Genomic DNA, 13,565 nt, shown 5'->3' on the forward strand with positions numbered 1-13,565 from the left:
TCTAGTAGTGGGTCCGGCTTCAGAATACTTTTCATCTCAAGTCACCTCTCCTTCCCCATGTCTGACACACAGGTTGCTTAATCTATGAGGGTCTCGGTTTCACTGTTTGTGCATGATTAAAATCTTCCCTCTGTAACCCTGAAAGTCACCAATGACCCAAACATCTTATTTGTACATCTTACTTAGACCCTGCTTTTTGTTCTCCAAAACTCTTAGCTCCATTTTAATTCCTGGCTAAAGAGGATTGTGTGCCTCTATGTTAATCTTTGTGATTTTAAAAAATTCTAGCGTCTTATAACAAGCAGTAAAGAATGTCTAAATTCGAACTAATAGAATATGGCAAGGTTGTCTGAAAAAAAGCAGCTGCCTTCTTAGCACAGAACAACTATAACAATGTAACTTGTAAAGATATGATAAAAACAGTCATCTGGAAACACATCTATGAAAAGATGTGAAGAAAATTTTAAAAATATCATGTTCCAGAGCATAATTATGTCAATCCTCCTCAGATGATAGCAATGACATTTCAATAAATACCCAGAGGGTTCTTCATAGAATTAGACAAGGTAACCCTAAAATGTATTATCTAGAATCACAAAACATACTGTTGAATGAATATAACAAGTTGTTGCAAAAGGAAATGCTAATATTTTATAGCATTCTATATAATAGTCTAAAGTATACAACACAACAGTATGTAATGTCATGGATTCATACATATATAATAACAGTACAAAATATGCACAGGAATGATAAACATCAAATTCAGAACAGTGGTCAGAGAAACAAAGACAAGGGTTTCAGTTGTGTGTAGTCTGTTATTAAACTGGGTGGTGAATACAAAGGAGTTTATAAATTATTCCCTAGTCTTTAAATACTTTTTGTATGTCTTTTAAAAAAAAATATTTTTGAACGCCTTTTATTTGAAAACCATGTTATCATATGATTTGGCTCAGTAGTTCCCAAATACCAATCCAATGGCTTTGTCAGCAAGACCCAAAGTAATTGTTAAACAGATTACCAGGCTATCCCAGGGTCAGGATTTCTGGGAGGGGAAACCGATTCTAATGCACATCCACCTTTGGGAACCCTTCATTACCATTAGCTATTAATAGCCATTCCATCAACAAAACTGGCCCCAATCTGACAATGAGATTACTTAAATGCTTCAATATCAAATCTCTTTCGATTGACCCAACTGTCCAGAATATGGATTCTAACTTGAGGGCAAAACTATAATTTAAAAAGAGTCATGTGTCCATAGGAGACTGATTCCAGGACTCTCCTAGACTCCATGATCTGTGGATGTGCAAGTTCCTTATGTAAAATGGTGCAGGATTTAAGTATAACTTATACGTAGATCCTCCTCCACACTTTAAATCATCTTTGAATTACCTATAATACGTAAAACAACGTAAATGATATAGAGATAGTTGTTCTACTCTACCGTTTAGAGATAATGGGAATAATCTGTACGTGTTCAGTACAGATGTCATATTTTTCTGAGTATTTTCAATCGCCAGCTGGTTCTACATATGAATACAGAATCCACAGACGTGGAAAGTCAGTTGTGTATTCTTTACCTCCAAAAAGGTCATATGTGTAAAAACTAGGAGTATCTTATAATTGTATCAAATTATTTCACAGCATAATTCTTTTACATCCTCCACTAGGAGACGATGATAAGTGCTATTCTTAAAGACAAAGCAGTAAAAGTCACAATGGCCTTGTGATGGCTCGTGGACATATGGCAAGCAATAGAATGTTCTTTCCTGATTTTCTTCCCTTGCAATATATTTTTTCATAGCTAAATCTGCCCATACAAATGTACAGAACAAAGTGAAACAAGAAAACAAATTTAGAAATGCATTTACTAAAAATTAGAGGTACTGGTATTGCAATGACAATTTTCCCAGCCTGTTTCTAAGAAATAAAGCTAATTTAAGAGTCTAAGCTGTTAAAATGTATGAAATACTTATGGGCTGCTACGGTTTGGATTTGGATTAAACTGCCAAAGACCACATGTTAAAGGCTTGTTCCCCAGAGTGGCATTGTGGTAGATGGTGGGACCTTTAAGCGGTCAGGCCTACTGGAGGTCTTCCAGTCATCAGGGCATGCCCTTGAAGGGCAGACAGGAACCCCAGCTCCTCCTACTCTTGAGATGAGCTTTGCTCTACCATGTACTCCACACCACGATGCGCTGCCTTGCAACAGATCCACATGACCATGGACTGAAACCTCCAAAACTGTGGCTCAAATAGATCTTTTCTCCTCACGAGTTGATTATCTCAGGTCTTCGTTCCAGTGTGAGAGAGCTAACTAACACATGGGCTCATGTTCTCTTTCTCTCTCTCTCCCTCTCACAAACACACACACACACACACACACACACACACACAATTCCCCAAATACTTTGGAATTAAAACCAAAGACAGAAATTCTGTCGTTTCAGAGAGCGTGAATCTGCTGCTTGGCAGAAAGCAATCAACACAGAGAGACTCACTCACCGGGGCTTTCTACTCGCTTATAGTGGTAGGGATTGATGCAGACTTCCTTCTGCTTGGAGCCAAAAGGGAACTCACAGCATTCCAGTGGCTTCAGTTCATGGTGGCTCTGAAGATCAGGCCAGCGCCACACGCGGCAGTAAATGACGTGAGGCAGTCCCTTCCGGTGGGAGACCTGCAGCCTGCCGTCCAGAGAGCGGGGGATGGTGACACAGTTACTGGGCTGCCCGGGGCAGCTCAGGGCCTTCTCCAGCTCCTCCATGGCACCCTTCTTCTTCTTCAGTTTTTTCACCAGCGCATCAACAGCCTTCTCTGCCCATTTTTCTTCTTCGTCACCCTGTTTCCACCCGAGAAGTCTCTTCACAGCTGGACTTGTGAAGGAAAACAAACTTGTCACATTCATAATGACGGTGCTAGTTATATACTCCTCGGATGTGGTGAAATAAAGGGGTCTCCTAATGTAAAAGGGCAGCAAAAGAGATCACAGTTTATTTACATAGGATTCTCTGCAGCTTCTGAGTTTGCAGTCCTGACAAGTAGAAATCACTATTCTTGATGTTCTAGAACATAATCCAAAATCAGCACCTAGAAAAGAAAAAAAAGGGGGGGGGGAATGTTTAGAATCACACAATTTAATTACAATGTGACAGGTAACTATTTTAAGTACTGTTATGTACAGAAGGTCCCTGGCTTATAGTGGTTCAATTATACAAACTACTATATGATGGGTTTACTGGGACCTAGCCCCATCCTAAGTCACGGAGCATCTGTATCAGTTTGCCAAGGACTGAACTGTGGTCCCCAAAAATTCACATATTAAAGCTCTAGCCCCTGGTGTGATTTTATCTGGACATGAGCCTTTAAGGAAGAATTTAAGGGCAAATCAGGTCATAAGGGTGAAGCCTTAATCCAATAGGACTGATTGTCTTAGAAGAGGAAGAAAGAGATCCCCAACACCTGCGCCCAAGAATAATGGAAAGACTGAAAGACCATGTGAGCAAACAGCAAGAAGGTAGCCATCTGCAAGCCAGGCAGAGAGCCCTCACCAGAAAACTATCCAGAACCTTGATCCTGGACTTTCCAGACTCTAGAATTGTGAGAAAATAAACTTCTGTTGTTTAAACTGCCCAGTGTAAGGTACATCGTCCAGAGAGGAACAAAATACAGTATTTGTCCTTTTAACAATCCTTTGAGATAGGTAATACAATTACTGCCATTTTATGGATGAGTAAACTGAGATAGTTTAGAACAGTAGAATGTCAATTCTTTATGAAGCATTGGGATAGAAACAAATAGCACCTTAGTGTAAATAAGTTCAAATTTTCAACTTATATTGTGATGTTTTATCAAGATTCATTAATAACCTCTAAAAATATATTTTAAGATATACCTCCATCAGCAAAAACTAAAATCAATAGAAAACAGCAAAAAAATATTTGTCTTAATACCTCTGATTTATTTATTTATTTATTAATCATACTAAAAGAGAAGGCAGTTACACTACTGCTACATAAACTTAACCTTTCAGGCTATTTTTCGGTAAACAAGCCTCTGTCTACGGGCAATAGGGCAAGCAAGGTAGGAAATTATTCCTTGCTTTAAAATTCTTTTCACTGACATGAAAAGAATGAAACACATGCAGACATACTGTGCCAAAGTCTTTAGTCAAATTGTCTCATTAAACTTTCCATCTACTCTATACCAGATGAAAACAGAAAAGAAAGGTTAAGAGACTCAATTTGGCTAAGATGGAACAGCAGCTAATAACATATCAACCTTCTCCCCCAAAATTACCACATCAGAAAACCAAAAGTCCAGCTTTTTAAAGGCATCAGAGAGCAACTAAGAAAAAAACAAAAATTCAAAAAAAAAAGAAAGAATTAAAGAGTTAAGATCCTGGAGAGAAGGTATAAACAACGAAAGGAGCTGAACACCTTCACTACTTTTCCTCTCCAGGCATTCTAGCAGGGAAGCAGGAAGCAGCTATGAAGAAGCTAAAAAGGCTAAGCAAAGCCACACTAGCCCAGCAGTGCTGAAAAGATACCAAAAACCTGGAGATGAGTCCACCAAGAAAGAGGAGCCCTGGTGAATACTCTGCCTCCAGCAGTCTTCTGCAGGTGCAGGCTCAGTACAAAGCCAAAACTGGAAGGGAGCAGTCTTTACAGCACTGAAAGTCCAGATCATCCCCATCCCAGACTGGGTCAAGGTGATGGACACCACCCTCTTGCAGCCTGCCAAAAGAAATGCAATATACCCTCCCAAGGGAGAGAACATCATCTTTAGCCTCAATAAGGTTTATTCATAATGTAGAGGAGGCAGGACCAAATGATCCACTGAATCAGAATTGCTTTCTCATAGTTTATATTAGAAAGATGTCCAATATACTAAAGAAAACCAAAACAAAACAGATTAGAACTTGACCTAAGAGGTCAACAAATTCCAGATAATAAAATACAGGCTTAAAATATTAATAAATACTGATATGCCAAGGAACTAGAAGACAAGAGTGAGGATTTTAACAGAGAACTGGAACTCATTAAAAATTCTAGAACTGAAAAACAACCAATGAAGACATTAAATAGACTTAACGTAAGATTAATTACTGAAGAAAAAAGAATTAGTGATCTGAGAGATCAGTAAAAAAAAAAAGTCTGAGTTTTAAAAGGGGAAAATAAGAAAATAAAGAGACATAATGGATACATTAAAAAGGTCTAGAACTCCAAGGATTTTCCAAAATCCATAGCTGACTCTAGCCATAGATTCATGAAACAAAAAATACAAAAAAGTCCACAAGTTTCAATGTGTCATATCACAGTAAAATACCTAAAAATTTAAGAAAGAACTCTTTCAAAAGACATTGACATTTCAAATAAGGTTGACAGCTGTCATTTCAATGGAAACAAGACAATAAAATGACACCTTTAGCATGCCAAATATAAATAAGTAGTAGGTAACTTAGAGTCTACATTTGGAGAAAAAAATTAAAAATTATTGTGAAATCAAGGTAGTCTCCAACGAACAAATTCTGAGAAAACTGGCTTCTAGCAGACTGAATCTAGAAGAAAAAGAAATTCTTTGGGCAAAAGGAAAAAGAATACAGAGAGAAGGAAGGAACTACCAAAAAGAATGAGGAACTCCAGAAAGGTAAATAAAGGTAAGTCTAAAAGGAATACTGATTTTATAAAACAATAATATAAATATTTTCTGTCATTTAAAATATATGTAGAATTAAAATGCAAAAAAGCAAAAGAAACAAAAAAAGCAAAAAGGGGTAAGTTGTGTCCTAAGCTTCTTAGAGTCTCTAGGCCATGGTAAAGCATTATTTATTACTGCCATTAAAAATTATATCAATTGAACGCAGTGGCACCTTTTGAGATTTGCATGGTTTCTTCGCAAGTAGATTCTGGCCTACACATTTGGTACCATGTCTAAGGAACCTGCAGCCGGCTTTGATCTTGGCACCACCTATTTTTGTGTGGGTGTCTTCCAGCATGGAAAAGTGGAGATACTGTCAATCGTCAGGGGAGCCAAACTACCCCAAGCTGTGTCGCCTTCACTGACCCAGAAGGATTGGTCAGTGATGCTGCAAAGAATCAGGTCGTAATGAACCCCATCAATATGGTTTTTGATGCCAAACGTCTGGTAGGATGGAGATCTGACGATGCTGTTGTCCATTCTAATATGAAGCACTGGCCCTTTATGGTGGTGAATGATGTAGGCAGGCCCAAAGTCCAAGTAGAACACCAGGGAGAGAAAAAGAGTTTCTATCCAGAGTAGGTGTCTTCTGTGGTTCTGACAAAAGTGAAGGAAACCGCCGAGGCCTACTTTGGGAAGACTGTTACCAGTGCTATGATCACAGTGCCAGCTCACTTCAATGACTCTCAGTGTCAGGCGACCAAAGATGCTGGAACCGTCACCAGTCTAGTGTACTTAGGGTAATCAATGAGGTAATTGCCGCTGCTATTGCTCATGGTTTAGACAAAAAGGTTGGAGCTCTTTTTATTTAGAAGGTGATACTTTCCATGTATCAATCCTCACGATTGAGGATGGAATCTTTGAGGTCAAATCACAGCTGGAGACATACTTAGGTGGAGAAGACTTTGACAACCACATGGCTAATCATTCTAGTGCTGAGTTCAAGGGCAAGCATAAGAAGGACATCAGTAAGAACAAAAGAGCTGTCCAAAGTCTCCGTACAGCAAGTGAAAGAGCTAAGCACAGCCTCTCTTCCAGCACTGAGGCCAGTACTGAGATGGATTAAGGAAACGGCTCTATACCTCCATTAACCGTGCTCAATTTGAAGAGTTGAATGCTGACCTGATCCGTGGCAACCCTTGATCCTATAGAAAAAGGTCTTTGAGATGCTGAACTAGACAAGTCACAGATCCATGATACTGTACTGTGGGTGATTCTACTCGTATCCCTAAGATTCAGAAGTTTCCACAAGATTTCTTCAGTGGAAAAGAACTGAATAAGGGCATCAACCTTGATGAGGCTCTTGCTTATGGTGCAGCTGTCCAGGCAGCCATTTTACCTGGACATCACTCCTCTCTTTCCACTGAAACTGCTGGTGGAGCTATGACTGTCTTCATCAAGTGTAATACCCCCTTCCTACCAGGCAGACACAGACCTTCATGACCTACCCTCAACACCAGGCTGGTGTGCTCATTCAGTCATGAAGGTGAGTGCGCCCGGACAAGGGATAACGACCTGCTTGGCAAGTTGAACTCACAGGCATACCTCCTGCACCCAGGATGTTCCTCTGATTGAAGTCACTTTTGACATTGATGCCAATGGCATCCCCAATGTCTCTGCCGTAGATAAGGGTACACAAAAAGAGAAGAAGATTACCATCACTAACAACAAAGGCTGCTTGAGCAAGGAGGACATTGAGCACATGGTCCAGGAAGCTGCAAAGTACAAAGCTAAAGATGAAAAGCATAGGGACAAGGTGTCATCCAAGAATTCACTGGAGTCCTATGCATTCAACATGAAAGCAACTGTTGGAGATGAGCGACTTCAAGCAAGATAAATGGTGAGGACAAACAGAAGATTCTTGACAAATGTAATGAGATCATCAACAGGCTAGATAAGAATCCGACTGCAGAGAAGGGAGAACTTGAACATCAGCAGAAAGAACTGGAGAAGGCCTGCGACCCCACCATTACCAAGCTGTACAGAGTACAGGAGGCAAGGCAGGAGGAATGCCAGGATTCCCTGGTGGTGCTCCCCCTGGGCTCACCGTGGAAGAGGTTGATTAAGTCAGCCCAAGTGCTGTACTTTGTTCCACAGTAAAACAGGGAAGGGCCCAAATTTGTAGCAAATGCTATGGCAGTTTTCAAATTGCTGCTATAGTAAATTAATGGGCATTTTCAATACTTGAATATGGAATATGTGTGTACTTGGGGAAAGGAAATAACATTAAACTTTATAAACACTGTATTGTAAGTGGAAAATGCAATGTCTTAAAAGTATTTAAATTTGGGGAAAAAAGTTACAAATTTGTGTCATAATACAGCAACAACTGAAAGAAAAAGCTTAAAAGTACAAGCTAATAGTAGAAACAAAAATGTGGAATTTTAAAAAATATTGTGATTGCCGAGTATGGTGGTGCAAACCTGTAATCCAGCAACTCCGGAGACTGAAGCAGGAGGATCAGAAATTTGAGGCCAGATTCAGCAATTTAACAAGGCCCTACCCTAAGCACCTTAGTGAGACCCTGTCTCAAAATAAAAAATAAAAAGGGCTGGGATACAACAGTGATGCAACCACATCAATGTTTACAGCAGCTCAATTCACAATAGCTAAGCTATGGAACTAACCTAGGTGCCCTTCAATAGATAAATGGATAAAGAAAATGTGGTGTATATATACACAATGGAGTACTACTCAGACATTAAGAAGAATGACTTTATAACATTTGCCAGTAAATGGACAGATCTGGAGACTACCATGTTAAGTGAAATAAGCCAGTCCCCAAAAGGATATGCTGATGATGTGGAAGCTAATCCACAATAAGGAGGGGAGAGAACAAAAATTCAGTACATTAGACAGAGGGAATGAAGGGAAGGGAGGGGGAATAGGAAAAGGAAAGACAGTGAAATAAATCTAACATAACTTTTCTATGTACATATGTGAATACACCACAGTGAAACTCACCATTGTGTACATCCACAAGACTGGGGTCCTAATTAGAATAAGACATACTTGTATAATTATATCAAAAGATTCTACTGTCATGCGTAACTAAAAAGAACCGACTGAAAACAAAGGGAACTGGGGATATGACTCAGTGGCAAAGTTGTCTCTGGGTTCAATCTCTATCAAAAACTAAAATTAAAAAAATAATAATAATGATAATCCAAAGCATAGAAGGAGAAAAAGGGGACAAATATTAGATAAGACAAATAGAAAATAATAAGATTTAGATCTAATTCCCTTAAATATAAAGACTAAACTATGGCAACTAAAAGATGGAACTAGGTTGGGGAACACCACTTCACCATATTGGGCTTACAAGAGACACACATTAAACATAAGGACACACGAAGACTCAGAGCAAAAGGATGAGAAAAGACACACAATGTATATTTTAACCCCAAAGCTAGCACAGCTATCCATTCAAAGAAAACAAAGACTTTAAGACATCTCCCCCAAGAGTGAGAAGGGGGATGGGAAGACATTTCGTAATTTAGGAGGTGATCCACCATGTGGACATCACAATCTCCAGTTTATATCCAAGTGATAACGACTCCATACACATAAAGCAAAACCTGAAAGACTTAAAATGACAAACAAACCATAATCCTAGAAGGAGATTATTAACTGACAAAATATTAACTGATAAAACAAGCAGACAAAAACTGCTATAGAAGAGTGACATGTTCGAAAACTTGACCAACTTCATGTCCATAAATCACTGTTAGGGTTTAGATATTAAGTGTCCCCGAGAGCTCATGTGTGAGATAATGAAAGAAAGTTCAGAGGTGAAATGACTGGGTTATAAGAACCTTGACCTAATTAGTGCCTTCATCTGCTGATAGGGATTAACTGGTGGTAACTGTAGGCAGGTAGATATGGCTAGAGGAGGTGGGCTCCTGGAGGCATGGCTTTGGGGTAGATATTTTGTCCCTAGTGAGCCAGCTTAGTCCCTTTCTGCTTCCTGACTGTCATGTTCTGAGCTGCTTACCGCCATAATGCTCTACATCACCTCAGGTCCAAAGCAACAAAGTCAGCCATCTATGAACTGAGAACTCTGAAACTGTGAGCCCCAAATAAACTTTTCCTACTCTAAAATTGTTTTTGTCAGGTCTTTTGTCACAATGATGAAAAAGATGACTAAAACAACCACGAGCACCCAGTAACTGTAGAATATAAAATATTTTCAAATACATATGGAATACCTTTCCAGGATGACCGCATATCAAGCAAATGTCAACATGCATCAAGAGGAGTAAAATTGTGTAACTACCAAGATCCTTTAATTTTTTTTTTTGTACCAGGGATTGTACCTAGGGGATTATACTGAGCCACATCCCCAGTCTTTTTTATATTTTATTTAGAGACAGAGTCTCACTAAATTGCTTAGGGCCTCCCTAAATTGCTGGGGCTGGCTTTGAACTTGTGATCCTCCAGTCTCAGCCTCCCTAGCTGCTGGGATTACAGGTGTGCACCACCACCCCAGCCTCCTTTTATCTTATTTAATCAACAAAAATATTGTCATTGAAAATAACCACATTTTTTAGCCCACAAGTCAAAGAAATCATAGTGGAGACAAATTATTTTTTAACTGAATGAGTGTAAAAATGACATGTCAAAAATTGTAGGATGTGAATCAAGCTGTAATTAATGGGAAATTTATATCTTAAATGCATACATTAGGGAAAAATGCTTTTCACTATTCTATGTATCCACAAGAGGGGAAAAAAAAAGAATACTAAATAAAACCTGAAGAAAGTAGAAGGAAATGAGAACAGAAACTTTTCTCTTAAAGTATACTACAAAAAAACCCTGTTAAAATCAAAGTTGGTTCTTTGAAAACACTAATAAAAATCGGATAAATCCTTAGCAAGAGTAATTAAAAAAGAGAAGGCATGGATCACCCATAACAGAAATAAAGTGGGGGAAACCATTACTGATCCCCAAATTTAACAAAATGATGATTATAAACAACTGTGAACTGCATAATTGTGTTGGCTGTGCAACTGTGTGTCTGTTACAGGGTGACAATCTATCTACACATCTACCTTCCTCACTGGAGGAAGGTGACTGAGGAACTCTCATGATTTCCCTTTCTTTGGAGCCTGGAAGTGTACCTGGCACAAGGCAGATTCTCAATAAACGTTTGATTAACTATTTAGCTCTCTAAAGAACCTAGAAGGCCAAACGTGCAGGTTCAATTTTATTCAGTAAGGTTACAGGAAGTGAGTTTTCTATTTTAATGAGCTTCACCAAATTTACTAGTTATTCTGAGGCTGGTATCGTTGCTTTTAATAGGAAAGAGAAAACAAAACCAGGCTACTCTCAAAAGTCACACTTGGTCAGAGTGTACCTATTGGTATGGTAATTTACTTTTTACTAAAGATTGGTTTGGCAAAAGAACCAGAAAGACAACTTCTCTCTAGGCCTCCAGTTAACAATCCAGAGAGGGACTATATTTCTTCCTGTTCTGTACCTCCTCTTTTACTCCCAAAACAGCTTTTTTAACAAATGATTTTCAAATGGAAGGGATAAATTATCAAAATCACCTGGGGTAGTGTCAAATTCTGATGGGAGTTTGTTATTATCTAAAGGGAGTCTGCTGGAAGGTAATATAATAAGAACCATTATTTCAGACCCTGCTTCAACTATTCTAATTGACAGTCAATCACAAAGCTGTGCTACGTGCCTGCTAGACACAGGGGGGACACAGAGACAAAGAAGTCCAACATCCTAAAGGAGCTGTTCACACACTCAGTACAAGAGCCAGTGTGCCAACAGTCCACTCCCACAAAGCAAACTGCTAACTTGCCTGCTGAATCCAACGCACGCACAGTGCTGAGATGTTTTATCAGGCCATCTCCAGGACTTCAGCCAGAAGGAAGGCCATGGCTGTACCAAGGTGGACCGTGAGCAAAGAAACAGAAAAGAAGGTCCATGTACTGTGCATTTGCACAATGCTATCATAGTACAGTGTGATACATGCAGTAAAACAAGAGCAAACCACGCTAAGGTCTGGATGCTTGTGACCCCCAACCCCATAATGTCTATGCTGAAATTCTAACTCCCAAGGTGATAGTCCTGGGAGGTAATTAGGTTAGGGAGGAAGAGTCCTCTTACACAGGATGACTGCTCTTACAAAAGACCGCAGAGAAATGTCTCCTCTCTTCTACCTGGTGGGGTTACAGTGAGACGAGGCCATCTGACTAGAAGGAAGAGGGCCTCACCAAACACCTACTCTGCCACAGCCTTGATCTTGGACTTCCCGCCTCCACAATGCAAGAAGTAAAGCTCTGTGACTTGTGAGCGACTGGGTCTATGGTGTTTTGTAACAGCAGCCCATGTGGACTGAGAGGAATCTAATACAGCGCAGAAAAGAAAAGAACAATTAATTCCAGGAAGTTTTTCCAAAGAGGAAATATCAGTTAGGCCTTAAGTGATGAGCAGAATTTTGCAAAAACAAGAAGTACTCATTATATGACAGCCACTGTTCTAGTACTTCATGTCTATTGACTAGTTTGACTTCACCAACAAACTCTGAAGTAAAGGCTGCCACTGTCCCCATTTTACAGGTAAAGAAAGTGAAATATTAAAAAGTTAAATATCGGATTCAAAGTTACATACACAGTTGTAAGTGGCAGAGCCAATATCTGAATCCATTTTGTTTGACTCTAGGATCCGGGTTTTTAAACCACCATTCGAAACCACTACTTCTAGCAGACACGAGGTACAAATGACCGGGCCTAATCTGGGTGGAGACAATACAAGGCTAACTGTGAAGGGCAGGGGCAAGCCTGGAAGGGCTCTGTGATACGCCTTGTCCTGTGGACAAGTGCAGGTCTCAAATTAGGGTACCAATATGATTCAATCTATGTTCTAGAAAGACAGCTGAGGTAATGTCTTTGATACAGGAAGACTTCTCCACACGAGGAGGAAAAAAAAAAATTTAAATTGCCACCTCCCAAAACTGCAGGGGTTGGCAAACAGTAAATAATCTTGATGCTGTCTGCAAAAATTAAAGTGAAAAGATCATGAACCTGTATATAAACGTGCACAGACAAAACAAAACTCAGACTGATGACAATTTTTACCCACTTGACTCCAGCATGTTTTATACACAAGTCACACATGTGACCTACCTCACTTCAGGGACTCACATGCGTCCATGGTACCATGGCCCTTGGCAAGATGACTAAATTCTTTTTCTACCCCTCTTTGTACTTCCTGCCTGGGTTCATGTCAAAAGTGAAGTGGCATTATCAGTCTAACATGCAAAATAAAAACATGAGTCAGCAAACAGAGATTTCCTTCCCTCTTGTCCAAATACAAACATTTCACACTGATGGAAAAGAAAGCACCCGTCCAGCAAAGACCTGCCACCTCCCCACCCCCACAGCCTTTAAAAATATGGGGCACTTTGTTCCAGAAGAAATTTAATCTGAGGAAATATTCTAAACTGGAAAGGAAAGAATGTTTCACAAAAAGATTCATGAGAAAATCATTTACAACATAGGAAAAGAGACATTCTAACAATCAGAAAATAGCTGCCAACTATAGGCATCCATTAGGTTAGGAAGGAATTCAATGGAATACTAGGTAGTCCTTAAAATTATGTTCACAAAAACTATATAATAACTTTGAAAACGGTGGTGGTGTGGCTCAGGATGGAGTGCTTGCCTGGCCTGTGAGAGGCCACAGCTTCCATCTCCAGCACCACACACACCAACAAAAAAAGTACTTTGAAGCCCGGCTTCACCTGTAATCCCCACCATGCCCAAGGCTGGGGCAGAAGGATCCCAAGTTTGAGACCAGCCTCAACAACTGAGTAAGACCTTGTCTTCCACACAAAATAAATGATAAAAA

General features: G+C 39.6%; 1 protein-coding gene and 1 pseudogene across 3 annotated transcripts in view; one reads left to right on the plus strand and one right to left on the minus strand.

Moving 5' to 3' along the window:
• Nucleotides 1-13,565, minus strand: part of SMAD1 (SMAD family member 1) — a 76,059-nt gene that overhangs the window by 40,404 nt on the left and 22,090 nt on the right. For both annotated transcript variants that reach the window (XM_081303815.1, XM_081303816.1), the window contains exon 2: nt 2,508-3,089. In XM_081303815.1, coding sequence (XP_081159941.1) covers nt 2,508-2,907 — 400 coding nt within the window. In that variant the 5' untranslated portion in view covers nt 2,908-3,089. The remainder of the gene's footprint in view (nt 1-2,507; nt 3,090-13,565) is intronic.
• On the plus strand, nt 5,867-7,765 carry LOC308654733 (heat shock cognate 71 kDa protein-like; annotated as a pseudogene). The gene has a single exon. The product of its transcript is annotated as a heat shock cognate 71 kDa protein-like (transcript).

This window comes from Spermophilus citellus (genome assembly GCF_964194105.1).
Source record: "Spermophilus citellus genome assembly, chromosome: 8".
Lineage (NCBI taxonomy): Eukaryota > Metazoa > Chordata > Mammalia > Rodentia > Sciuridae > Spermophilus > Spermophilus citellus.